General features: G+C 45.8%; 1 protein-coding gene across 4 annotated transcripts in view; it reads left to right on the top strand.

Annotated features, from left to right (window-relative positions):
- The window catches only part of dhrsx (dehydrogenase/reductase (SDR family) X-linked), a 319,469-nt gene that overhangs the window by 251,415 nt on the left and 40,626 nt on the right, over positions 1-27,428 (top strand). For 3 of the 4 annotated variants that reach the window (XM_070892525.1, XM_070892524.1, XM_070892523.1), the window contains exon 6: positions 3,963-4,170. In XM_070892525.1, coding sequence (XP_070748626.1) covers positions 3,963-4,170 — 208 coding nt within the window. Of the gene's footprint in view, positions 1-3,962; positions 4,171-7,936; positions 8,121-27,428 lie in introns of all 4 variants that reach the window. The other variant, XR_011595705.1, reaches the window with a different exon arrangement.

The raw sequence follows: 27,428 nt of genomic DNA, 5'->3' as shown, positions 1-27,428 counted from the left end.
GTCCAGATCCCTCATGATTTTGAACACCTCTATCATATCTCCTTTCAAACTTCTATGCTCCAAGGAGAACAACCCCAGATTCTCCAGTCCATCCACGTAACTGTAGTCTCTGAATCCTGGAACCATTTGAGTAAATCTTTACTGCATCCTCTCTAAAGCCTTCCTAAAATCAAATAGAACTATTTTCAAAAGTGCAAGGAAACACAAAGGAAAAAGTGAATTAGGTGTGAATCTCTACAGCACTTCATAGCATCTCTCAGAAACATCTCAAAATCTTTCACATACAGTGAACCACTTTGACTTACAATGACTCTTATAAGAACATAAGAAATAGGAACAGGAGTAGGCCATACGGCCCCTTGAGCCTGCTCCGCCATTCAATAAGATCATGGCTGATCTGATCATGAACTCAGCTCCATACCATCCTGGAGTCACGTCTGTGGCCGCAGAAATGCCTGTCTGCTCCCCTGACTAGCGAATCCCCTACCTCTTCCATTCTTCCCCCCCCCCCACCCGAGGAGGTTTGAGAGATCGGGAGTATGTGCCTGTGAGCATGCTCAGAGGTTTGTGGAGCTGTTGCACTGTGAGTGGCTTAGCCCGTCATGTGATGTTCACAAGATTGAATAAAACACCACTTAATTGATTCAAAGCTCTCCATGATGAGGCATGCAGTTGTGAGCCGAGTGAATGAACTGGCAGGGGTTCAGTTTGATTGTTAACCCTTTGCGAATAAACCAGCTAGTTCTTTGCAGCAAATGTGTAGCTGTGAATTCTTAAGCAAAGAACCCATGAAGCAAATATACTACATGGAGGACGAGGACATGTGGGATTTGAAAACAAGGATGATCATTTTAAAATAGAGGCAATGCTGGACAAGACGCCAATGTAGGTCAGCGAACACAGGAGTAATGGGTGAACGGGACTTGGTAGAGTTCGGGAACGGGCAGCAGAGTTTTGGATGAGCTTAAGTTTACGGAGTGTGCAAGGTGGGAGGATGGTCAAAAGACCATTGGAGTAGTTGTGTCTAGAGGTACCAAAGGCATCATCATTGGCAGTCCCTCGGAATCGAGGAAGACTTGCTTCCACTCTTAAAATGAGTTCTTAGGTGGCGAAACAGTCCAATACGAGTACCACAGTCCCTGTCACAGGTTGGACAGAACGTCGCTGAGGGAAGGGGTGGATGGGACTAGTTTGCCGCACGCTCTTTCCACTATCTGCGTTTGATTTCTGTATGCTCTTGCCGATGAGACTCGAGTTGCTCTCCCGGATGCACTTCCTCCACTTAGGGCGGTCTTTGGCCAGGGACTCCCAGGTGTCAGTGGGGATGTTACATAGAAACGTAGAAAATAGATGCAGGAGCAGGCCATTCGGCCCTTCGAGCCTGCACCGCCATTCAGTATGATCATGGCTGATCATGCAACTTCAGTACCCCACTCTCGCTTTCTCTCCATACCCCCTGATCCCCTTAGCCATAAGGGCCACATCTAACTCCCTCTTGAATATATCCAACGAACTGGACTCCACAACTTTCTGTCAGGCAGGCTTGAGGGTGTCCTTGTAATCAAAGACATAAGAACATAAGAAATAGGAGCAGGAGTAGGCCATTTGGCCCCTCGAACCCGCTCCGCCATTCAACAAGATCATGGCTGATTTGATCATGGACTCGGCTCCACTTCCCTGCCCGTTCCTCATAACCCTTTACTCCCTTATCACTCACAAATCTGTCTATCTCCGCCTTATATATATTCAATGATCCAGCCTCCACAGCTCTCTATGGCAGAGAATTCCATAGATTTACAACCCTCTGAGAGAAGAAATTTCTCCTCATCTCAGTTTTAAATGGGCAGCCCCTTATTCTAAGACTGTGTCCCCCATGAGCATGGATGCGGATCCTAGCTCAGGGTCCAACAGGACACCAAGGTTGCGAACGGTCTGGTTTAGCCTCGGGCAATAACCGAGGAGAGGGGCGTTTAATTGGAGGATGTTTCTGCTCATCCAGTACTGGATGTTGGACAAGCAGCGGGACAAATCCGAGGAAGTGGAGGTGTTGTGAGACGCGGTGGCGAAGTAGAGCTTGGGTGCCGTCAGCGTAAATGCGGAACCTTGACTTTTGTGTTCTCAAAAAAAAAATTGAATAATATTTAAATCACTCTTGTCAGTTTGCAAAGCTGCGCAAGGTTGGGGAATACCTCAGGTTGCAAGAACGTTTCCAGAGCTCTTCTGTACATATTTACAGTCCAGCAAGTGTCTTTGCCTTGCTTGCGCCTGGGGCTTTATTATTACTGTCTACCAAGGGTTGTACAATTTGGAAAGTCTCCAGCTTAACACCCAGCTTCCATCAGCGCCTTCGTAATTAGAGTCATTTAACATGTCTGATTACAGACTGCTGAGAAATAATCTTCACTCGTGTCAGTTCCAGCATAGCAGGATCCCAGCGTAATGCCCTGTCCTTATCTCGATGGTATTGTTAAATTGCTTCATACTTTCACAGCAGGACAGGGAAATGTCAAGCTGCTCGTATACAGCATTTGTGGATCGTACCCAGTAAATTAGCAACTAATTTGGAATATTAGCTTGTAATCACTCCCAGGTATCCATCATTCTATCTTTAAGCTGTCTAAACCCCATTGACAAAATGATTGCCTGTAACTCACTCCCAGGGATCCATCCGAGTCCTTTGGTTAGTTTCCTGTAGTAATGCCAAGGTATCAGTTCTATGTATAATTAGTTATTTTGTCATTTATTGCGAGTATAAGAGCTTCCTCAATCATAGAGTGACACGGGTGAATTATTCCATCAACAGCACTGACGAATAGCTAATAATTCCCTTCTGTTTGGTATTGTGCAGTTATGGTAAGTCACAATAGCAAGCAATAACCATCCACCTGCCTTTCTTGCCTAGCAAAAATCTATCAATCCCAGTTTTGACATTTTCAATTGCCTCCCCCCCCCCCGCCAGCCTCAACAGTTTTTTGGGGCAGAGTGTTCCAGATTTGCACTATCCTTTGTGTGACATCACCCCCTCCGAACAGCCTAGCTCTAATTTTAAGGTTATACCCCTAAAGTCTGAATAGAGCTCACATAAGCACCATTACTTTTTCATCATCATCATCATCATAGGCAATCCCTCGGAATCGAGGAAGACTTGCTTCCACTCTAAAAATGAGTCCTTAGGTGACTGGACAGTCCAATACAGGAACCACAGTCCCTGTCACAGGTGGGATAGACAGTCATTGAGGGAAGGGGAGGGACGGGACTGGTTTGCCGCACGCTCTTTCCACTTCCTGCGCTTGATTTCTACAGTGCTCGCGGCGATGAGACTCGAGGTGCTCAGTGCCCTCCTGGATGCACTTCCTCCACTTGGGGCGGTCTTTGGCCAGGGACTCCCAGGTGTCGGTGGGGATGTTACACTTTATCGGGGAGGCCTTGAGGGTGTCCTCGTGACGTTTCTTGTACTTTAAATATCTGCTCGTTACGTCTCGTGTTTGATCCTTGATCTGAGATTATTGCGGCCTTGCAGTTGGTCTCTCTCCTTCCCTATCCGCAAGTGAAGAGGAGAACATCAAATTGGGGTTCCCGCCCCTGCTACTCGTAGCGACTCCTGTCGGGAAATGTCCATGCGTGGGCACTGAGTGAGAATGGGGGATGGGCTTAGTTACGAAGCTCTTCATAGTAGAATAACCTGCTTGGTAATCACAGTTTGGCTTGCTTACAAAGAATGGACATGTGTTGATGTACCAGAGTGCTCTCTGTGCCCATAGGACCATAACCCCCCAAAGGAGAGCGCCACAGCGAATTGTATAAAATGAAGTAGAGGCAAGGACAGGGCCTCTTGATGTGAATCGAACAGATGAATCATACTTTGAAATTGTTACCGAGCATTGTTCAGCGTATAGAAATTGCGTTCGATAATAAATGGCGTAGCATTGACCCATAAGAATGTGTTGTGTTTCTCTGTACAGGCACCATTACTCACCCCACGGAGCCTATGCCCAGAGCAAGCTTGCCCTCGTCCTGTTCTCGTACCAACTGCAGCAGCGCCTGGCAGCTGAGGGGAGTCATGTGACCTCGAACACAGTGGACCCAGGAGTGGTCAACACAGATCTCTACAAGCACACCAGCTGGCTCTTCAGACTGTGCAAGTGGCTAACATCCTGGTTACTCTTCAAGGTACCGAGCTTTTGATCTGCAACCCTTCTCGGGCTTTGACTCTGGGCATTGAGTTCTCAGTCGCTTTTTCTTGAAGCCAATCCAAATACAATCTCTCGCGAACTTGTTCAATTATCAGTAAAAATTAAAGAGCTTAAAATAAGAAGGAAAGCCGGGCAGAATGCTGCACAGAAGGGCGGGAAAAAGAGTGGGAGAGCTACAGTGATAGGGAACTCTATTGGAAGGGGAATAGATAGAAGTTTCTGCGGCCGCAACCGAGACTCCAGGATGGTATGTTGTCTCCCTGGTGCAAGGGACAAGGATGTCTCGGAGCGGCTGCAGAGCATTCTGGAGAGGGAGGTGAACAGCCAGTTGTCGTGGTACATGTAGGTACCAGTGATATAGGTAAGAAGAGGGAAGAGGTCCTACAAGCTGAATTTAGGGAGCTAGGAGTTAAATTAAAAAGTAGGACCTCAAAGGTAGTAATCTCTGGATTGCTACCAGTGCCACATGCTAATCAGAGTAGAGGGAGCAGGATAGTTAGAATAAATACGTGGCTTGAGCAGTGGTGCAAGAGGGAGGGATTCAAATTCCTGGGACAGTTCTGGGGGAAGTGGGACCTGTACAAAAGGGACGGTTTGCACTTGGGCAGGACCGGAACTGATGTCCTGGGGGTAACATTTGCTAATGCAGTTCGGGAGTGCTTAAACTAATATGGCAGGGGGATGGGAACCTATGCAGCGAGACAGGGAGAAGTAACATGGAGTCAGAAACAGATGGTAGAAAGGTAAAAAGCAATAGTGGAAGGCTGAGTAAACAAAGGCAAGAAACAAAAAGGGGCATATTACATCATAATTCTAAAAGGACAAAGGGCGTTAAAAAAACAAGCCTGAAGGCTTTGTGTCTTAATGCAAGGAGTATCCGTAATAAGGTGGATGAATTAACTGTGCAAATAGATGTTAACAGATATGATGTGATTGGGATTACAGAGAAGTGGCTCCAGGATGATCAGGGCTGGGAACTCAACATCCAAGGGTATTCAACATTCAGGAAGGATAGAATAAAAGGAAAAGGAGGTGGGGTAGCATTGCTGGTTAAAGAGGAGATTAATGCAATAGTTAGGAAGGACATTAGCTTGGATGATGTGGAATCTATATGGATAGAGCTGCAGAACACCAAAGGGCAAAAAAACGTCAGTGGGAGTTGTGTACAGACCTCCAAACAGTAGTAGTGATGTTGGGGAGGGCATCAAACAGGAAATTAGGGGTGCATGCAATAAAGATGCAGCAGTTATCACGGGTGACTTTAATATGCATATAGATTGGGCTAGCCAAACTGGAAGCAATATGGTGGAGGAGGATTTCCTGGAGTGCAAACGGGATGGTTTTCTAGACCAATATGTCATGCAACCAACTAGGGGGCAGGCCATCTTAGTTGTGTAATGAGAGAGGATTAATTAGCAATCTTGTTGTGCGAGGCCCCTTGGGGAAGAGTGACCATAATATGGTGGAATTCTACATTAGGATGGAGAATGAAACCGTTAATTCAGAGACCATGGTCCAGAACTTAAAGAAGGGTAACTTTGAAGGTATGAGTAGTGAATTGGCTAGGATAGATTGGCGAATGATACTTAAGGAGTTGACAGTGGATGGGCAATCGCAGACATTTAGAGACCGCATGGATGAACTACAACAATTGTACATCCCTGTCTGGCGTAAAATTAAAAAAGGGAAGGTGGCTCAACCGTGGCTATTAAGGGAAATCAGGGATAGTATTAAAGCCAAGGAAGTGGCATACAAATTGGCCAGAAATAGCAGCGAACCCGGAGACTGGGAGGAATTTAGAACTCAGCAGAGGAGGACAAAGGGTTTGATTAGGGCAGGGAAAATAGAGTACGAGAGGAAGCTTGCAGGGAACATTAATACGGACTGCAAAAGCTTCTATAGATAGGTAAAGAGACAAAGGTTAGTAAAGACAAACGTAGGTCCCCTGCAGTCAGAATCAGGGGAAGTCATAACGGGAAACAAAGAAATGGCAGACCAATTGAACAAGTATTTTGGTTCGGTATTCACTAAGGAGGACACAAACAACCTTCCGGATATAAAAGGGGTCAGAGGGTCTGGTAAGAAGGAGGAACTGAGGGAAATCCTTATTAGTCGGGAAATTGTGTTGGAGAAATTGATGGGATTGAAGGCCGATAAATCCACAGGGCCTGATGTACTGCATCCCAGAGTACTTAAGGAGGTGGCCTTGGAAATAGCGGATGCATTGACAGTCATTTTCCAACATTCCATAGACTCTGGATCAGTTCCTATGGAGTGGAGGGTAGCCAATGTAACCCCACTTTTTAAAAAAAGGAGGGAGACAGAAAACTGGAATTATAGACCGGTCAGCCTGACATCGGTAGTGGGTAAAATGATGGAATCAATTATTAAGGATGCCATAGCAGCGCATTTGGAAAGAGGTGACATGATAGGTCCAGCATGGATTTGTGAAAGGGAAATCATGCTTGACAAATCTTCTGAAATTTTTTGAGGATGTTTCCAGTGGAGTGGACAAGGGAGAACTAGTTGATGTGGTGTATTTGGACTTTCAGAAGGCTTTTGACAAGGTCCCACACAAGAGATTAATGTGCAAAGTTAAAGCACATGGGATTGGGGGTAGTGTGCTGACATGGATTGAGAACTGGTTGGCAGACAGGAAGCAAAGAGTAGGAGTAAATGGGTAGTTTTAAGAATGGCAGGCAGTGACTAGTGGGGTACCGCAAGGTTCTGTGCTGGGGCCCCAGCTGTTTACATTGTACATTAATGATTTAGACGAGGGGATTAAATATAGTATCTCCAAATTTGCGGATGACACTAAGTTGGGTGGCAGTGTGAGCTGCGAGGAGGATGCTATGAGGCTACAGAGTGACTTGGATAGGTTAGGTGAGTGGACAAATGCATGGCAGATGAAGTATAATGTGGATAAATGTGAGGTTATCCACTTTGGTGGTAAAAACAGAGAGGCAGACTATTATCTGAATGGTGACAGATTAGGAAAAGGGGAGGTGCAACGAGACCTGAGTGTCATGGTACATCAGTCATTGAAGGTTGGCATGCAGGTACAGCAGGCGGTTAAGAAAGCAAATGGCATGCTGGCCTTCATAGCGAAGGGATTTGAGTACAGGGACAGGGAGGTGTACAGTTGTACAGGGCTTTGGTGAGGCCACACCTGGAGTATTGTGTACAGTTTTGGTCTCCTAACTTGAGGAAGGACATTCTTGCTATTGAGGGAGTGCAGCGAAGGTTCACGAGACTGATTCCCGGGATGGCGGGACTGACATATCAAGAAAGACTGGATCAACTGGGCTTGTATTCACTGGAGTTCAGAAGAATGAGAGGGGATCTCATAGAAACGTTTAAAATCCTGACAGGTTTAGACAGGTTAGATGCAGGAAGAATGTTCCCAATGTTGGGGAAGTCCAGAACCAGAGGGTCACAGTCTAAGGATAAAGGGTAAGCCATTTAGGACCGAGATGAGGAGAAACTTCTTCACCCAGAGAATGGTGAACCTGTGGAATTCTCTACCACAGAAAGTTGTTGAGGCCAATTCACTAAATATATTCAAAAAGGAGTTAGATGTAGTCCTTACTACTAGGGGGATCAAGGGGTATGGCGAGAAAGCAGGAATGAGGTACTGAAGTTGCATGTTCAGTCATGAATTCATTGAATGGCGGTGCTAGCTCGAAGGGCCGAATGGCCTACTCCGGCACCTATTTTCTATGTTTCTGTGTTTCTACCCAAAGGGTGGTGGAGTTACACAATGAGTTACCTGGGAGCGCCATCGACACAGACAGTATAAATGGACAATTACATATCTTGTTGGAGAGAGAAAACATTGCCGGATATTTTGAGAGGACAGGTCGGTGGGACTCATCATCATCATAGGCAGTCCCTCAGCATCGAGGAAGATTTGCTTCCACTCCTGAAGTGAGTTCTTTGGTGGCTGAACAGTCCAATACGAGAGCCACAGACTTTGTCACAGGTGGGACAGATAGTCGTTGAGGGAAGGGGTGGGTCGGACTGGTTTGCCGCACGCTCTTTCCGCTGCCTGCGCTTCATTTCTGCACGCTCTCGGCAATGAGACTTGAGGTGCTCAGCGTCCTCCCGGATGCACTTCCTCCACTTAGGGCGGTCTTTGGCCAGGGACTCCCAGGTGTCAGTGGGGATGTCGCACTTTATCAGGGAGGCTTTGAGGGTGTCCTTGTCACGTTTCCGCTGCCCACCTTTGGCTCGTTTGCCGTGAAGGAGCTCCGAGTAGAGCACTTGCTTTGGGAGTCTCATGTCTGGCATGCAGACAATGTGGCCCGCCCAGCGAAGCTGATCGAGTGTGGTCAGTGCTTCAATGCTGGGGATGTTAGCCTGGACGAGGACACTGATGTTGGTGCGTCTGTCCTCCCAGGGGATTTGTAGGATCTTGCAGAGACATCATTGGTGATATTTTTCCAGCTAACCTATGAGAAAGGAACAGCGGGCATTTAATAACTGGAATGATACCAGAACTGAAAGGTTATACCTATCAGGAAACATCGAACAATCAGGGGTTCTTTTCTCGAGAACAGAGAAGGCTGAGGGCTGACCTGATAGAGGTCTTTAAGATTATGAATGGCTTTGGTTGGGTAGACGTAGAGAAGATGTTTCCACTTGCGAGGGAGACCAGAACCAAGGGGGCCATCAATATACGACAGTCACTAAAAAAAATCCAATAGGGAATCCAGGAGAAACTTCTTTACCCAGAGAGTGGTTAGAATGTGGAACCTGCTACCACAAGGAGTATTTGAGGCGGTTAGCATCGATGCATTCAAGGGGAAGCTAGATAAACACATGAGGGAGAAAGGAATGGAGGGTTATATTGATGGGATTCGATGAAGAAGGGTGGTAGGAGGCTGGTGTGCAGCATAAACACCGGCACAGACCTGTTGGGCTGAATGGCCTGTTTCTGTGCTGTAAATACTCTGGGTTAAACTTTCGCCTTCATTTTCTCGGCGGTACAGCTGTTTTTTGACGAAAAACCGCCTGGCGAAAGTTTCCTCTTTATTTTTTTTTAAAGAGTTCCGCCCACATTTTTAAAAGACCGCCGGGGAGCAAAGCCGAGAGAACTGCCAGGATCTAAGTTTGGCCTCAGCGGAGGACCCCTACACACCGCCGAGGAAATCAGGCGGTAGGTGGGTACCCTGCAAAGAAAGGTAAGTTAAAGGTTTTTATAATTATTTTTAAAGTTCTAAAATGGCGATTACATTAAAAAGCATCTTGAGAATGTTTTATAACTTTTTATTTTTTGTTTAAGTGAAAAAATATTTTTCATTTCCCCCCCTCCCTAGCCCAACCGTAGCCTCGGATTAAATTTTTAAAAACATTTTAAGAACCGTCCGTTCTCGCTACTTTCGGCTGTAACTGCCCAGAAACCGCCGAAAATCTTGGTGTAAGAACCATTTTGTCGCCGGGTGGTTTTAATGACCTAATTAGTGGAAACTTTCACTGGCTTTAACTTAGCGGTATTTTCTGCGCAGCAATCGGGCGGTGAGGGCCTTGTGGAAAGTCTACCCCCGTGTAACTATCATATTGCTCTGCTAAGGGTCGGATGCAAGTTTATTTCATTTGTGAAGTACAGTTCACCCTACCACTGCTGAATGAGAAGTCTTACCATCAAAAATAAATGCAGTAATGCACCACTGCCAGGGTGACTTCCCCCGTAGTGTAAGAGAAAATTGGAGTCCCCTAGGACTGTCTGTTCAAAGGTTTGAAGCTGACACCATGTCGGTAACAGTTATGATTTTATTTAAGCATAAGTGACTTTACAGTATTTGAGCAGCAGTTTACAAAGTACAATTAAGAATCATATTACCTGTCCTAACTGTCCTTGGGGTAGTCATCATCATCATCATCATCATCATAGGCAGTCCCTCAAACGAGGATGACTTGCTTCATGTTTCAATGAAGGACCCGATGTTCCAGTCCTGAACTCCAATTGAGGGGATGGACGATGCCTGTGCGTGGATTTTTTTAACGTGTGATGACCATTGCACATCAGCCACCACGCAGGGGTTAGTAGACATGGCCCATTCCTTGTTTCTTCTCCCCACATTTGCACCTGTCCACATCGGTACCCTTCCTCACCATTCTACACTAAGAATGGCCCAAACCCACTCGGATATACCCCAAGAACCGGAACTGCAGAAAGATCTATCGAATCATGTATCTCCCAGACCCACCATTCTACCCAATTAGGAGCCTGGCAAGGTCTTTGGCCAATTCCGCCCTTGGGGCCCTCCCCTACCTGAGCCTAGTACAAGCTTTTCCTGTTCCCATGGTGATGATGAAACCAAGGACAACTGCTTCTCCTCACAGTCTGGATTTTAACTTAATTTAACCTATATCTAACAGGAGTGAGACCAAATTGAAAAAACAAACTATATTAACTTAATAAAAACTGGCGATCTTGGTATTAAACAACGGTCGAGCAAATCTTAATACTGAAAGTTAGTAAAAAAAAGGAATCTAGCTGGTTATGCTTCAGTGCCTCGCAGTAGTTCAGACGTTCCCACGGGGAGAAAGAGATAATAGATAGAGCTGGAGACATGTAGGCATCTCGTGTTCTTTTCCTTAAAATATCAAGAGTATTTTTACCATATATAATGCCATTTGTGATGCACCCAGAACCTGCAACCTGCAAGCTGTGGATTTTGCAGTATAGCAGTTCCAACAAAAGCTTGGGGTCATTTAACTCTTTGCAATGCCTGATCCCTCAAGATATCCTCAGAAGCCCATATTCTTACAGTCGTAATCTTCTGAATATACAGGACTGGAAACGACTGTTGCACTATCTGGCTGGTACCAAACTTCAATGTATACCGTACTGTACTTGCACTCCCCCAATCACATCTCTCACCCAAAGAAAAACTTATTAGATCCCCCTTGAATTTGCTGACGTTCAACAACAATAACAACTTGCATTTATATAGCGCCTTTAACATAGAGAAGCGTCCCATGGCGCCTCCGTTTTGCCCCTTTCCTGTTCCGTGCATTCCTCACCCTGTGTGTGAAGTTAAACTGTCTCTTCACTTTCTCTGCACTGGAAAACATGCAAAACAGATTTGCAAAATTGATATCAGAACTGAGGGGTTATACCTAACGGAAAAGACTGAACAGGATGAGGCTATTTTCTCTAGAAAAGAGTAGGCCAAGGTGTGACCTGTCAGAGGTCTTTAAAATTACGATAGGGGTTCGATAAGATAGATGTAGAGAAGATGCTACTTGTGAGGGAAGACCAGAACTAGGGGCCAGAAATACAAGACAGTCACGAATAAATCCAATAGGGAATTCAGGAGAAATTTCTTTACCCAGAGGGTGGTTGGAATATGGAACCCACTAGCACATGGAGTAGCTGAGGTGAAGAGCATAGATGCAATTAAGGCGAAGCTAGATATTACATGAGGGAGGAAAGAATACAAGGATATGATGCTCCAGTGAGATAAAGTAAGGTGTCGATGCATAAACACCAGCATGGATCTGTTGGGCCAATAGGCCTGTTTCTGTTCTATAAATACTGTGTAATTCCTTCTGAGTTTGATTCGGTGTCAGCTATGTTCAGTGGGTAACACTCTTGCCACTGAGTCAGAAGGTTGTGGGTTCAAGTCCCACTTCAGGGACTTGAGCACAAAAAATCTAGGCTGACACTCTCGTGCAGTGCTGAGGGACTGCCGCAATGTCAGAGGTGTTGTCTTTCGGATGGGATGTTAAACCGAAGCCCCGTCTGCTCTCTCAAGTGGACGTAAAAGCTCCCATGGCACTATTGTGGAGGGATCTGGGCAGAGTAGATAGAGAGAAAGTGTTGCCATTGGCGGAAGGGTCGAGAACCAGAGGCCACAGATTTAAAGTGATTGGCAAAAGAACCAAAGGCGACATAAGAAAAAACTTTTTTACGCGGCGAGTGGTTAGGATCTGGAATGCACTGCCTGAGAGGATGCTGGAGGGAGACTCAATCATGGCTTTCAAAAGGGAATTGGATAAATACGTGAAAGAAAAAAATTTGCAGTGCCACGGGGAATGGGCAGAGGAGTGGGGCGGGGGAGTGGGACTAGCTGAAGTGCTCTTGCAAAGAGCCAGCAAGGGCTCGATGGGCCAAATGATATTCTTCATGCTGTAACCATTCCATGGCCCCAAGTTTCGTGCCCCGGCGAAAACGGCGCACGTCCGAGCTGGGCGCCTGTTTTTCGCGCCGAAAACTGCGCCTAAAAAAAATTCCGATATTCTCGAGCTCCTTGGAGCTCGATGTCTGCTTGGCGCGGCGCGCTCTTCGCAGCAAGGGGCGGAGCCTAACACTCGCGCCGATTTTCTAAGTAGCAGGGGGCGGGTACAATTTAAATTAGCCTTCATGGTGCCGGCAACCCTGCGCGTGCGCGTTGGAGCATGCGCGCACGCGCAGTCTCACACAAACATTGGCACTCGGCCATTTTTAAAAATACTGCAGAAAAAGTGAAGATTTGTTTCTTGGACCCCTGCAAAGGCTTGTAATTTAATTTTTTTTGATATTTCTGTGTGTGAGGGAGTGCTTTTAGCAGCACTGCTGAATAAATCACCTGCTGAAATCAGTGAGTTCAGCTTTTCACTGCTAAACTTGCAGAACTGGTGCTGCATTGGTGCATGCAAAGTAAGGACTGTGTGTTTGGAGAAATAAGAGTGCCAATTCAACTTTGCAATAATACGTGGTGTTGACAATGCAGCACCCATTCTGCAAATTTAAATATAAAACTGTCGATGTTGCTGCCTCTCCCTGTCCAAATGGCCTCAGTCCCCCTCACAGCTCGAAGGCTGCTGCTGTATCTTCGGCTGCCGGCCAGCCACTGACGCCGCTGATATCCTATGGCCGAATGGCCTCACGTCCGTCCGCTGCTGATTCTTTGGCTGCCGGCCAGCCACTGACGCCGCCCCTAAAGCGTGGCCGAATGGCCTCAAGCACCATAAAGATCTGCGTGTGTCCTGCGTTGATTCTTCGGCTGCCGGCCAGCCACTGACACCGCTGATATCTCATGGCCGAATGGCCTCGGGTCCGTCCGGTGCTGCTTCTTCGCGGCCAGCCGCGAAGAGAATGAAGGCCTGCCTCAAGCACTGCAGCTCAGCTCGAAGCTTGCTGCCGCTGCCATCGAGACACTGACGCCACACCGCTGCCTGTCTCCAACATGAAAGGCCTGCCTGAAGCACTTTCACACAGGTAGGAACATGGTTTATTTAATCTTTTCTTTGCTTATAAATTTTTATTCAGGTTGGATTTATTTGTATAATATTTGTACAAGTATAACTAAGGATTGATTGTAGAATTTAATGACTTCCCTTCCCCCCCTCCCCCCCCACCTCGTTCCCTACGCCTAATTTGTAACCTGCGCCTGATTTTCTAAAGTGTAGACAAGGTTTTTTCGAGCGTACAAAAATCTTCACTTACTCCATTCTAAGTTAGTTTGGAGTAAGTTTTCACTCACGAAACTTTGAAATCAGGCGTAAGTGGCCGGACACGTCCCCTTTTGAAAAAAAAATTCAGTTCCAAAGTGAAACTGTTCTAACTGACTAGAACTGGAGCAAACTAAATGTGGAGAATTACGATTTCTAAGATACTCCGTTCTACACCAGTTGCTCCTAAAAATCAGGAGCAAATCATGTGGAAACTTGGGACCTATGATTCTCTGATACTAGTACTGTGCATTACAATTATCTTGCTCATCCCTTCCTGGCTTTGATGGTAAAGTTCCACCTTCCCCAGATTGTAAAATGCCAGTCTCTCCAGATCAATATAATAAGCACCAAAACCATGAAGATATGGAGTGTCATTGTTATTGTGATATTTATTCGAGAACACTGGCGTTGGTGCATCTATCCTCCCAGGGGATTTGCAGGATCATGCGGAGACAACATTGGTGGTATTTCTCCAGTGATTTGAGGTGTCTGTGTATATGGTCCACGTCTCTGGTGGGTATGGTAGCATAGTGGTTATGTTATTGGACCAGTGATCCAGAGGCCTGGACTAATAATCCAGAGTGATGAGTTCAAAGCCCACCATGGCAGCTGGGGAATTCAAATTCAGTTAATTCCTAATCTGAGGAAGGACGTTCTTGCTATTGAGGGAGTGCAGCGAAGGTTCACCAGACTGATTCCCGGGATGGCAGAACTGACACATGAGGAGAGACTGGATCAACTGGGCCTTTATACATTGGAGTTTAGAAGGATGAGAGGGGATCTCATAGAAACATAAAAGATTCTGATGGGACGGGACAGGTTAGGTGCGGGGAGAATGTTCCCGATGTTGGGGAAGTCCAGAACAAGGGACACAGTCTTAGGATAAGGGATAGGCCATTTTGGACTGAGATGAGGAGAAGTTTCTTCACTCAGAGAGTTGTTAACCTGTGGAATTCCCTGCCGCAGAGAGTTGTTGACGCCAGTTCATTGGATATATTCAAGAGGGAGTTAGATGTGGCCCTTACAACTAAGGAGATCAAGGGGTATGGAGAGAAAGCAGGAAAGGGGTACTGAGGGAATGATCAGCCATGATCTTATTGAATGGTGGTGCAGGCTTGAAGGGCCGAATGGCCTACTCCTGCACCTATTTTCTGTGTTTCTGCAAAGGAGGGCAGGTATCACTACAGCCCTGTGGGCCATAAGCTTGGTGCCAGATTTACGGGCCTGATCTTCGAACACTCTCTTCCTCAGGCGACCGAAGGCTGAGCTGGGGCACTGGAGGCGGTGTTGGACTTCGTCTGCGATGTCTGCCCTTGCTGATAGTCGGCTTCCGAGGTATGGAAAGTGGTCCACGTTGTCCAAGGCCACGCCGTGGATTTTCATGACCAGGGGGCAGTGCTGTCTTACGGATGTTTACTGCGAACTCACTTTTACAGTGGAAGCAACTCTTCCTCAATTTTGAGGAACTGCCTATGATGATCGTGATATTTATTAGCACACGGTATTAATTAGCTGCATTTAAATTCCAGCTTCTCCTGGTGCTGCGACCTTTTATCTCTTGAAGCGTGGCACATTTGCTATTCATTATTGTCAGCAATAAAAATGACAAACCACAGATCCTGCACTTATCTTATCACTTACACAAAAAACAGAATTCAAAGAGCTTTGTCAAATGAGTTGCAAAGAGCCAAAAATGGGCAAATGAATGGCAGATCCTCAGATCACGTCCTGAATTTCAAGTGACGAATGTCCTTCAGGGTCTCTCTCAACCTGGCTGCTGCCAGCGTCCTTTACATGACAGCCTGGAGCCGCTGCTCAACTAAGGGCAATGGTAACCCAGAGCGATATAATACAACCCGTGCGAGCTCCTGGTTTGCCTTTTTGTTTCCAATATTCTCCCTTTCTTTCCTGAAGGCACGGATTCTTACTAGGATATGACTTCCCACGCGCCGTTGTATTACATTAATCTGAGTCAGAAGGTTGTGGGTTCAAGGCCCATTCCAGAGACTTGAACACAAAAACCCAGGCAGTACTGAGGGAGTGCTGCACTGTCAAAGGTGCCGTCTTTCAGATGAGATGTTAAACCGAGCCCTGTCTGCTCTCTCAGACGGATGTAAAAGATCCCATGGCACTATTTCGAATAAGAGAAGGGGAGGTATTCTCGGTGTCCTGGCCAATATTTATTCCTCAATCAACAGATGATCTGGTCATTATCACATTGCTGTTTGTGGGAGCTTGCTGTGCGCAGGTTGGCTGCCACATTTCCTACATTACAACAGTGACTACATTTCAAAAAGTGCTTAATTGGCTTTAAAGCACTTTAGGATGTTTGGTGGTCGTGAAAGGCACTATATAAATGCAGGTTTCTTTCTGTTCTCCCTCTGGTACCTAATCCAATTGGACATTCTTTGCATACAAGCGCAGGCAATTAATGCCAGCTGGCTATTTGACTATGTGGTCATTATCACTGAGCCCGATCCTGCTTCAACCACGTATACACAAATACGCACATGCGTGTGCAGACGCACAGGCACATATGCGCATGTGTGTGCAGGCACGGGCACATATGCGTGTGCCGACACACGGGAACACACATACACTTGCTCACATGGAGTGTCAAGGCCAGTTGGACCGAATGGCTATGTTGTGACTTCTATGTACATTTTAACACATGCTCTTTCCAGCAGAAGTGATGAGGAGCAGCAGCCTTGGATGATTTTTCCTATCTCAGCCCAGGACACTGAGGCCTATTGTGGCACCCCACCCCAATAGATGAGATCAGCCAGCTCAGCAGGGGCCTGGGACTTTCTGTTCCTTATGGTGCATAATCTCTCCAGGTGCTGCATTTACCCAGATGAGCAGTGAGATATATTCTTACGACATCACTAATAAACACACTCTGCACAAGATGGCTCTTAACACAGAAACCTGTTATCATGTGACCTTGCCACATGATCCTTTATTCTTTACATCAGTCGTTGCATTACCACAGTAGTCCACTAGGGGGAGCTCTATTACAAGCAGTTCACAATTTGTCCATCCCAGCCAGACTTAAGCTTATTCAGAGGGATCCTTCTAAAGGTACGTTGTTTCACATTTTATACTTGCGAGGAATATTCCAATTCATCGCTTGAAATTAAAGACATGGTCTGATCTAAGTGAACATGCTGAGTGAGAACTGGACTGGTATTAGATGTGATGCCCTCCATGAAGGAATTACCTGCTCATTCTCTGGGCTCATATGTGAGGAATGGGCATTTAGCTGTGGTTCTGAAGGACTGCTAGCAAACTTTGAGAGGGGGAGGCAGTGGGCAATAGGTGGCCCCTCGAGCCTGTTCCACCATTCAGTGAGATCATGATCTGCGACCGAAATCCATATACCTGCCTTGGGCCCATATCCCTTAATACCTTTGGTTAACAAAGAAAGAGAGACTTGAATTTATATAGCGCCTTTCACGACCACCAGACGTCGCAAAGCCCTTTACAGCTAATGAAGTACTTTTGGAATGTAATCACTGTTGCAATGTGAGAAATGCGGCAGCCAATTTGCGCACAGCAAGCTCCCACAAACAGCAATGTGATAATGACCAGACAATCTGCTTTTGTTATGTTGATTGAGGGATAAATATTGGCCAGGCCACCGGGGATACCTCCTCTGCTCTTCTTCACAATAGTGCCATGGGGCCTTGGTTTAACATCACATCCGAAACACAGCACTTCCGACAGTGCAGCTCTCCCTCAGCACTGCACCGAAATTTTTTGTGCTCAAGTCCCTGGAGTGGGACTTGAACTCACAACCTTCTGACTCAGAGGCGCGAGTGCTACCCACTGACACTGAATATGTTTGTGTGGAATGTATGTACAAAAGTTAGTTATATTCAATTGAAAATCTATGCTGAATTAAACATTGAAGGCATTGCTACCTCAGTTTTGAATTTGGAATAGTACAAGACTCCCTGCAGCAGCTCACGCTCACAGCCTAATGCATCAAGAGCAATAGTACTGATTATACAGGCCAAGATTATTCCAGAGCCAAACCCTATTGCGTGCTACTTCAGCTGGTCACATCAACAATAACAATATGCCATTATAATTACCCTCTGTGTTGCTTGACGTGGGTAAAGAAAGGATTTGGCCGGCTGTGAACCCAGGGCCTTCCTGGTCTGAATGCTTCAGCACCATAACCACAGAAACATTGGTGAGCTTTGTTGGATTTGGACAATCCCACCTCTCTGTATCTTCCTGCTGCCCGTAAAAGTTAAATGCATCAGGATCGAGGGCCACTGTTGGAACTTGTAACAATATTTCTTCCATTGTCTACTTTGGGGATGGGAGGGATATCTAATGGTTCTCCAACTACCCTAGACTTACGGATTGATTTTTTTTTTAACTCTCTGCTTTCATATTCATTCTTCTAAATAAGTTAGCATTTTCTTTTCTTATAATCACTTTGTACTGGCCAATATTTATCCCTCAACTAACCTCCAAAAAGATGCTGTCTGGTCATTATTAAAGGGATCAGTTTCTATTAAAGGGATCAAGGGGTATGGAGAGAAAGCAGGAATGGGGTACTGAAGTTGTATGATCAGCCATGATCATATTGAATGGTGGTGCAGGCTCGAAGGGCCGAATGGCCTGTTCCTGCACCTATTTTCTATGTTTCTATGTTATCGCAGCTGTTTGTGGGAGCTTGCTGTGCGTAAATTGGCGGCGGCGTTATCTCCATTAAAATAGTGACTACACTTTTTAACGTACTTATTTGGCTGGAAAGCACTTTGGGACATCCTGAGGTCGTGTAAGGCGCTATATAAATCCATTACTTTTCAAAAAAAAATTCCGCTGAAGTTTTGCTTCTTCAGCTTTTCTGCCTACAGCGTACAGACTGTTTAAACCTCAGTTCACATAGCCACTGCTTACTGATTTACCCCATCTTCTCCCCTACTCTTTTCGACCTTGAGCCTAAACCTAGATTTTGATGGAGGAGGTGGGGAGAAACACTTCCGTGCGAGTCACATCATACAGTGGCGTTGAAGCTCGAGTCACGTGATATAGACACGGGTACCAGTCAACAACTGCACGGCCAGTTTTGGTGCGACAGCCCCGAATATCCCTTACATTACAGCACAAGACAAATGTGTGCTTCCAGGCAGTGATGCATGTGGTGGGTTCAGATGTGGTTGATAAACTGGCCTCACTTCACGCTTATCATTTATGACACGATCTAACCTCCTTGGGCTTTTCTGCCTTGACAGATTTTGCTAGCTGTGAGCCGTCCCGTATTAGCTATTTGAAAACAATGATGTTATCCGCAGTGTGTTTTTTTTTTAAAGAGTTCAAGTCACACCGGCCTGGTGATGGATTCCATGCGTTTTAATGGTACCTCTAATTGCTCAAGTCCTTTGAGTACTGTTGAGGGAGATGACTCATCAGGGGAGGGCAGCAGCAGCCAAGTTCATGGCACCGTGGCTGGCTCTGTTGCACAGGAGGGCAGGAAAAAGAGTGGGAGAGCGATAGTGATAGGGGATTCAATTGTTAGGGGAATAGATAGGCGTTTCTGCGGCCGCAACCGAGACTCCAGGATGGTATGTTGCCTCCCTGGTGCAAAGGTCAAGGATGTCTCGGAGCGGGTGCAGGGCATTCTAAAAAGGGAGGGAGAACAGCCAGTTGTAGTGGTGCACATTGGTACCAATGACATAGGTAAAAAAAAGGGATGAGGTCCTACGAAAAGAATTTAAGGAGCTAGGAGCTAAATTAAAAAGTAGGACCTCAAAAGTAGTAATCTCGGGATTGCTACCAGTACCACGTGCTAGTCAGAGTAGGAATCGCAGGAGAGCGCAGATGAATACGTGGCTTGAGCAGTGGTGCAGCAGGGAGGGATTCAAATTCTTGGGGCATTGGAACCGGTTCTGGGGGAGGTGGGACCAGTACAAACCGGACGGTCTGCACCTGGGCAGGACCGGAACCAATGTCCTAGGGGGAGTGTTTGCTAGTGCTGTTGGGGAGGAGTTAAACTAATATGGCAGGGGAATGGGAACCAATGGAGGGAGACAGGGAAACAAAAAGGAGACAAAAGCAAAAAACAGAAAGGAGATGAGAAAAAGTGGAGGGCAGAGAAACGCAAGACAAAGAACAAAAAGGGCCACTGTACAACAAAATTCTAAAAGGACAAAGGGTGTTAAAAAAACAAGCCTGAAGGCTTTGTGTCTTAATGCAAGGAGTATCCGTAATAAGGTGGATGAATTAACTGTGCAAATAGATGTTGACAAATATGATGTGATTGGGATTACGGAGACGTGGCTCCAGGATGATCAGGGCTGGGAACTCAACATCCAGGGGTATTCAACATTCAGGAAGGATAGAATAAAAGGAAAAGGAGGTGGGGTAGCATTGCTGGTTAAAGAGGAGATTAATACAATAGTTAGGAATGACATTAGCTTGGATGATGTGGAATCTATATGGATAGAGCTGCAGAACACCAAAGGGCAAAAAACGTTAGTGTGAGTTGTGTACAGACCTCCAAACAGTAGTTGTGATGTTAGGGAGGGCATCAAACAAGAAATTATGCGTGCATGCAATAAGAGTGCAGCAGTTATAATGGGTGACTTTAATATGCACATAGATTAGGCTAACCAAACTGGAAGCAATACGGTGGAGGAGGATTTCCTGGAGTGCATAAGGGATGGTTTTCTAGACCAATATGTCGAGGAACCAACTAGGGGAGAAGGCCATCTTAGACTGGGTGTTGTGTAATAAGAGAGGATTAATTAGCAATCTCGTTGTGCGAGGCCCCTTGGGGAAGAGTGACCATAATATGGTGGAATTCTGCATTAGGATGGAGAATGAAACAGTTAATTCAGAGACCATGGTCCAGAACTTAAAGAAGGGTAACTTTGAAGGTATGAGGCGTGAATTGGCTAGGATTGATTGGCGAATGATACTTGAGGGGTTGACTGTGGATGGGCAATGGCAGACATTTAGAGACCGCATGGATGAACTACAACAATTGTACATTCCTGTCTGGCGTAAAAATAAAAAAGCGAAGGTGGGTCAACCGTGGCTATCAAGGGAAATCAGGGATAGTATTAAAGCCAAGGAAGTGGCATATAAATTAGCCAGAAATAGCAGCGAACCCGGAGACTGGGAGAAATTTAGAACTCAGCAGAGGAGGACAAAGGGTTTGATTAGGGCAGGGAAAATGGAGTACGAGAAGAAGCTTGCAGGGAACATTAAGACGGATTGCAAAAGTTTCTATAGATATGTAAAGAGAAAAAGGTTAGTAAAGCCAAACGTAGGTCCACTGCAGTCAGAATCAGGGGAAGTCATAACGGGGAACAAAGAAATGGCGGACCAATTGAACAAGTACTTTGGTTCGGTATTCACGAAGGAGGACACTAACAACATTCCGGATATAAGAAGGGTCAGAGGGTCTAGTAAAGGAGGAGGAACTGAGGGAAATCCTTTTTAGTCGGGAAATTGTGTTGGGGAAATTGATGGGATTGAAGGCCGATAAATCTCCAGGGCCTGATGGACTGCATCCCAGAGTACTTAAGGAGGTGGCCTTGGAAATAGCGGATGCATTGACAGTCATTTTCCAACATTCCATAGACTCTGGATCAGTTCCTATGGAGTGGAGGGTCGCCAATGTAACCCCACTTTTTAAAAAAGGAGGGAGAGAGAAAACAGGGAATTATAGACCGGTCAGCCTGACATCGGTAGTGGGTAAGATGATGGAATCAATTATTAAGGATGTCATAGCAGCGCATTTGGAAAGAGGTGATATGATAGGTCCAAGTCAGTATGGATTTGTGAAAGGGAAATCATGCTTGACAAATCTTCTGCAACTTTTTGAGGATGTTTCCAGTAGAGTGGACAAGGGAGAACCAGATCATGTGGTATATTTGGACTTTCAGAAGGCTTTTGACAAGGTCCCACACAAGAGATTAATGTGCAAAGTTAGAGCACATGGGATTGGGGGTAGTGTGCTGACGTGGATTGAGAACTGGTTGTCAGACAGGAAGCAAAGAGTAGGAGTAAATGGGTACTTTTCAGAATGGCAAGCAGTGACTAGTGGGGTACCGCAAGGTTCTGTGCTGGGGCCCCAGCTGTTTACATTGTACATTAATGATTTAGACGAGGGGATTAAATGTAGTATCTCCAAATTTGCGGATGACACTAAGTTAGGTGGCAGTGAGAGCTGCGAGGAGGATGCTATGAGGCTGCAGAGCGACTTGGATAGGTTAGGTGAGTGGGCAAATGCATGGCAGATGATGTATAATGTGGATAAATGTGAGGTTGTCCACTTTGGTGGTAAAAACAGAGAGACAGACTATTATCTGAATGGTGAAAGATTAGGAAAAGGGGAGGTGCAACGAGACCTGGGTGTCATGGTACATCAGTCATTGAAGGTTGGCATGCAGGTACAGCAGGCGGTTAAGAAAGCAAATGGCATGTTGGCCTTCATAGCGAGGGGATTTGAGTACAGGGGCAGGGAGGTGTTACTACAGTTGTATGGGGCCTTGGTGAGGCCACACCTGGAGTATTGTGTACAGTTTTGGTCTCCTAACCTGAGGAAGGACATTCTTGTTATTGAGGGAGTGCAGCGAAGGTTCACCAGACTGATTCCCGGGATGGCGGGACTGACCTATCAAGAAAGACTAAATCAACTGGGCTTGTATTCACTGGAGTTCAGAAGAATGAAAGGGGACCTTATAGAAACGTTTAAAATTCTGATGGGTTTAGACAGGTTAGATGCAGGAAGAATGTTCCCAATGTTGGGGAAGTCCAGAACCAGGGGTCACAGTCCAAGGATAAGGGGTAAGCCATTTAGGACCGAGATGAGGAGAAACTTCTTCACCCAGAGAGTGGTGAACCTGTGGAATTCTCTACCACAGAAAGTTGTTGAGGCCAATTCACTAAATATATTCAAAAAGGAGTTAGATGTAGTCCTTATTACTCGGGGGATCAAGGGGTATGGCAAGAAAGCAGGAATGGGGTACTGAAGTTGCATGTTCAGTCATGAACTCACTGAATGGCGGTGCAGGCTAGAAGGGCCGAATGGCCTACGCCTGCACCTATTTTCTATGTTTCTATGTAAGATGGCTTATTGTCAAGTGGAGACACATGAAGTGCATTCAGAGGTTACCAATGATTAACTGTGGCGAAGTTGGTGATTCAGAGGTTTCAGTCTTGCGTGCTCAGTCTATAAGGATATCGTGACTTTGCAGATTTTGCGCTAGTGACGTTTCATGATTTTATTTTGTCAGTCATAATTCTTAGCAGGTCATAACATGGACATTACATTAGTACAAAAGCAAAATACTGTGGGTTCTTCAAATCTGAAATAAAAGAGAAAATGCTGGAAATACTCAGCAGATCAGGCAGCACCTGTAGAGAGAGACATAAGAACTAGGAGCAGGAGTAGGCCATTTGACCCTTTTCATCCTGCTCCGCCATTCAATGAGATCATGGCTGATCTACCTCAACTCCACTTTCCTGCACTATCCCCATTTCCCTTGATTCCCTTAATATCCAACAATCTATCAATCTTTGTCGTGAATATACTCAATGTCTGAGCCACCACAGCCCTCTGAGGGAGAGAATTCCAAAGATTACCACCCTCTGAGTGAAGAAATCTCTCCTCATCTCTGTTCTAAACGGTCGACCACTTATTCTGAGATTGTGACCCCTGGTTCTGGACTCTCCAGCCAGGGGAAACATCCTCCTTGCATCTACCCTGTCAAGCCCTGTAAGAATTTTACATGTTTCAATCAGATCACCTCTCATTCTTCTGAACCCTCGAGAATATAGACACCGAGTTAACATTGCAGGTCGATGACCTTTCGTCAGAACTGGAAAACGAGATGGTAAATTTGACATTACATTAATCCCTCAACAATTACCAAAGCAGATAAACTGGTCATTTATCTCATTTTCTGTTTCTGAGACCTTGCTCTATGCCCATTAGCAGCGGGGTTTACCTATATAACAATATATATATATCTTAACACGGAGTAGTTCGGTCGAATGACCTGTTTCTGTGCTGTAATTTCTATGTCATTCAAATGTATTTAACTAGTTGTGAAGTGCTTTGGGACATCCTCAGAATGTGAAAGGCACTTTGTAAATATAAGTTCATTCATTCTGTTTGTCGGCTTGTTCAGCATCCTTCCATTGAAACTTACAGTACCCCACCTCCCCTCCCCACCCCTCACCACAGCAGCGAACTGCCTCTTGGGCAACTCCAGAGTTGTTGCCTCAAACTACCTCACCCAAATGCCCATTTCAGGACTCAATCATTGGTTGTGGGAAGAAGTGCTTCCTGACATTGGCTCTCAACTTGGCTTTTACCATTTACTTTTTTACCTATGTCCCCTTGCCTTGCAGTCATTGTTCAATTTGAAGTAACGCTCAGGATTAATTGTTGCCCTTGATGAATATGCACAATTCAGAATTAGAATCATAGAATCACAGAAATATACAGCACGGTAGGAGGCCATTTCGGCTAATCGTGTCCACGCCGGCCAACAAGAGGCTATCCAGCCTAATCCCACTTTCCAGCTCTAGGTCCGTAGCCCTGCAGGTTTCGGCACTTCAAGTGCACATCCAAGTACTTTTTAAATGTGGTGAGGGTTTCTGCCTCTACCATCCTTTTAGGCAGCGAGTCCCAGGCCTCCACAACCCTCTGCGTGAAGAAATTTCTCCTCAAATCCCCTCTAAACCTTCTACCAATTGCTTTAAATTCATGCCCCCTGGTTGTTGACCCCTTTGCTAAGGGAACGAAGGCCCTTTCTGTCCACTATAATTTTATACACCTCAATGAGGTCTCCCCTCAGCCTCCTCTGTTCCAAGGAAAATAAACCCAGCTTATCCAATCTGTCCTCATAGCTAAGATGCACCACTTCCGGCAACATCCTCATAAATCTCCTCTGTACCCTCTCCAGTGCGATTGTGGTGGCGGGGGAGAATCCCCGCACTACAGGTATGTGGAGAAGCAGTTCCAGGGCATAATTAGAGGATCTTAGCAAGAAAGAAAGAAATTGCATTTATAATCATGACCTCAGGACGTCCCAAAGCACTTTACAGCCAATTAAGTACTTTTGGAGTGTAGTCACTGTTGCAATGTGGGAATCGCAGTAGCCAATTTGCGCACAAGGAAGCTCCCACAAGCAGCAATGTGATAATGACCAGATAATCTGTTTTTGTTATGTTGATTGAGGGATCAATATTGGCCAGGACACCGGGGATAACTCTCCTGCTCTTCTTCGAAATAATGCCGAAAAAGAGCCATCCAAGTCTAATCCCACTTTCCAGCTCTTGGTCCGTAGCCCTGCAGGCTACAGCACTTCAGGTGCATATCCAAGTACTTTTTAAATGTGAAGAGAGTTTCTGCCATGAACACTCTTTCAGGCAGTGAGTGCCAGACCCCCACCACCCTCTGGGTGCAAAGATGCCTCCTCAACTTCCCTCTAATTCGACCAGTTACTTTAAATCTATGCCCCCTGGTTATTGACCTCTCTGCTAAGGGAAAATAGGTCCTTCCTATCCACTCTATCTAGGCCCCACGAGGCAGGTGGTTTGTTGTGGTTGTGATCAAACACTTTCTGTTAATAAATTTTTAATTATTGAGGAGCTAAGTTTATACGAAATCCCAGCTTAATAATCTATGGAAGCGATGCTATTTCCTCGTATCGTTCTGTATAATGGTAATTATTGAATTAAAGTTTAAAAAATGTAGGAAATATGCAACACCTGGAAATAGAAGACCGGTTAATGTTTCCTCTGTAGACCCCTTATGAACGAGTAATTCCTAATATCACTGTGATGAAAGCAGTGTTTTCACCCCATGTCAACTCAGGAAAATATATGTGTCTTTGTTTCATACAGTTTAGCAAACGGCTCAGGTTAAAATCAAAGCTGACCTTTCCTTACCAAATTTCAAAATGGAGACTGAAATCAGGCTAGCTAAAGGAAAAACAGGCCAGATTGGAAAAGTAAGCAAATAAAGGGGGTTTTGTTCTGGGAGAAATTCAGAATGTACAAAAAATAACAATAACTTGCATTTCTATAGCGCCTTTAGCATTGTAACATTGTAAAACGTCCCACAGCCCTTAACAGGAGTGTTATAAGACAAAAATTTGACACCAAGCCACATAAGAAATACCGCCAGATAACCAAAAGCTTGGTAAAGGGGTAGGCTTTAAGGAAGAGGAGATAGGTAGAGAGGCGGAGAGCTTTAGGGAGGGAGTTCCAGAGCTTGAGGCATAGGCAGCTGAAGGCACGGCCACCGATGGAGGAGCGATTATATTCAGGGATGCTCAAGAGGGCAGAATTGGAGGAGCGCAGTTATCTCGGGGGGGGTTGTGGGGCTGAAGGAGGTTACACAGATAGGGAGGGGCGAGGGCATGGAGCAATTTGAAAACAAGGATGATAATTTTGAAATTGAGGCGTTGCTTAACCAGGAGCCAATGTAGGTCAGCGAGCACAGGGGTGATGGGCGAACAGTACATTTAAAAGGCCATGACAACAGGATCTCTGCGAGATCCTGCAAATCCCCTGGGAGGGCAGGCGCACCAACATGAGTGTCCTCGTCCAGGCTAACATCCCCAGTATTGAAGCACTGACCACACTCGATCAGCTTCGCTGGGCCGGCCACATAGTTCGCATGCCAGATACGAGACTCCCTAAGCAAATGCTTTATGCGGAGCTCCTTCATAGTAAACGAGCCAGAGGTGGGCAGCGGAAGCGTTACAAGGACACCCTCAAAGCCTCCCTGGTAAAGTGCGACATCACCACTGACCATCTGTGAGACCCTGGCCGAAGACCGCTCGAGGTGGAGAAAGTGCATCCGGGAGGGCGTTGAGCTCTTCGAATCTCAACGCAAAGAGCATGAAGAGGCCAAGCACAGGCAGCGGAAGGAGCGCGCGGCAAACCAGCCCCACCCACCCCTTCCCCCCGACGAATGTTTGTCCCACCTGCTCTCATATCGGACTGTTCAGCCACCAGAGAACTCACTTTGGGAGTGGAAGCAAGTCTTCCTCGATTCCGAGGGACTGCCTATGATGATGATGATTTAAATCGCAAAGTTACTTGGAGGCTAGGGGAGGCTATTTCAAAATGTAATGTATGCAGGTTAACGGACCGAAGAATAACAAAATTCAGTTGCGCTGATGACAATCGGTAAAGAGAGCTGTTTGACTAAAGGTCATCGACCTGCAGTGTTGACTCAGTTTCTCTCTCCATAGATGCTGCCTGACCTGCTGAGTATTTCCAGCATTTGATGTTGTTACAGAATTTAGTAAAGAGAGCTCTTGCAGAATGATTCTGCCTCTGCCCCTGCCCCGCACACACACACAAGGTGTGCATGCGGTTTTCTGTGGCTGCCTATGGACTTCAAAGGCAACTTGAAAGGTGTCCCACAGCAATAAATTACAGCCCTGGTTACGGAGCTTCAGTCCCGTCTAGTAATTTAAAAAGGTGGATTAGATGTGTGCGTCATTCACATGCAGCTTTGCATTTTGAAGATCTGTAAGACTCTTTCATCTGGAACTCCTGTCTCTTATGAAGCTGTGGAAGGAATGCATTCTTAAAGAAAGTTATTTCAATCTCTCATAGGCCCGTTCTATTTTTATTATTTTAACTATTGTGCTTTTAACTTTCTGTATCTTACAGTGTCTGGGTATTGTTCCATTGGTAAATAAATTGATTAGTTTAATCCGATAGGCTTTGTTCAGGTAATCATCATCATCATAGGCGGTCCCTCGAGCGAGGATGACTTGCTTCCACAAGAGCTCA

The sequence above is a fragment of the Pristiophorus japonicus genome, chromosome 10, assembly GCF_044704955.1.
Source record: "Pristiophorus japonicus isolate sPriJap1 chromosome 10, sPriJap1.hap1, whole genome shotgun sequence".
Classification (NCBI taxonomy): domain Eukaryota; kingdom Metazoa; phylum Chordata; class Chondrichthyes; family Pristiophoridae; genus Pristiophorus; species Pristiophorus japonicus.
Note: the sequence above shows the minus strand (reverse complement) of the source record. Positions and strands in the feature narration are given on the sequence as shown.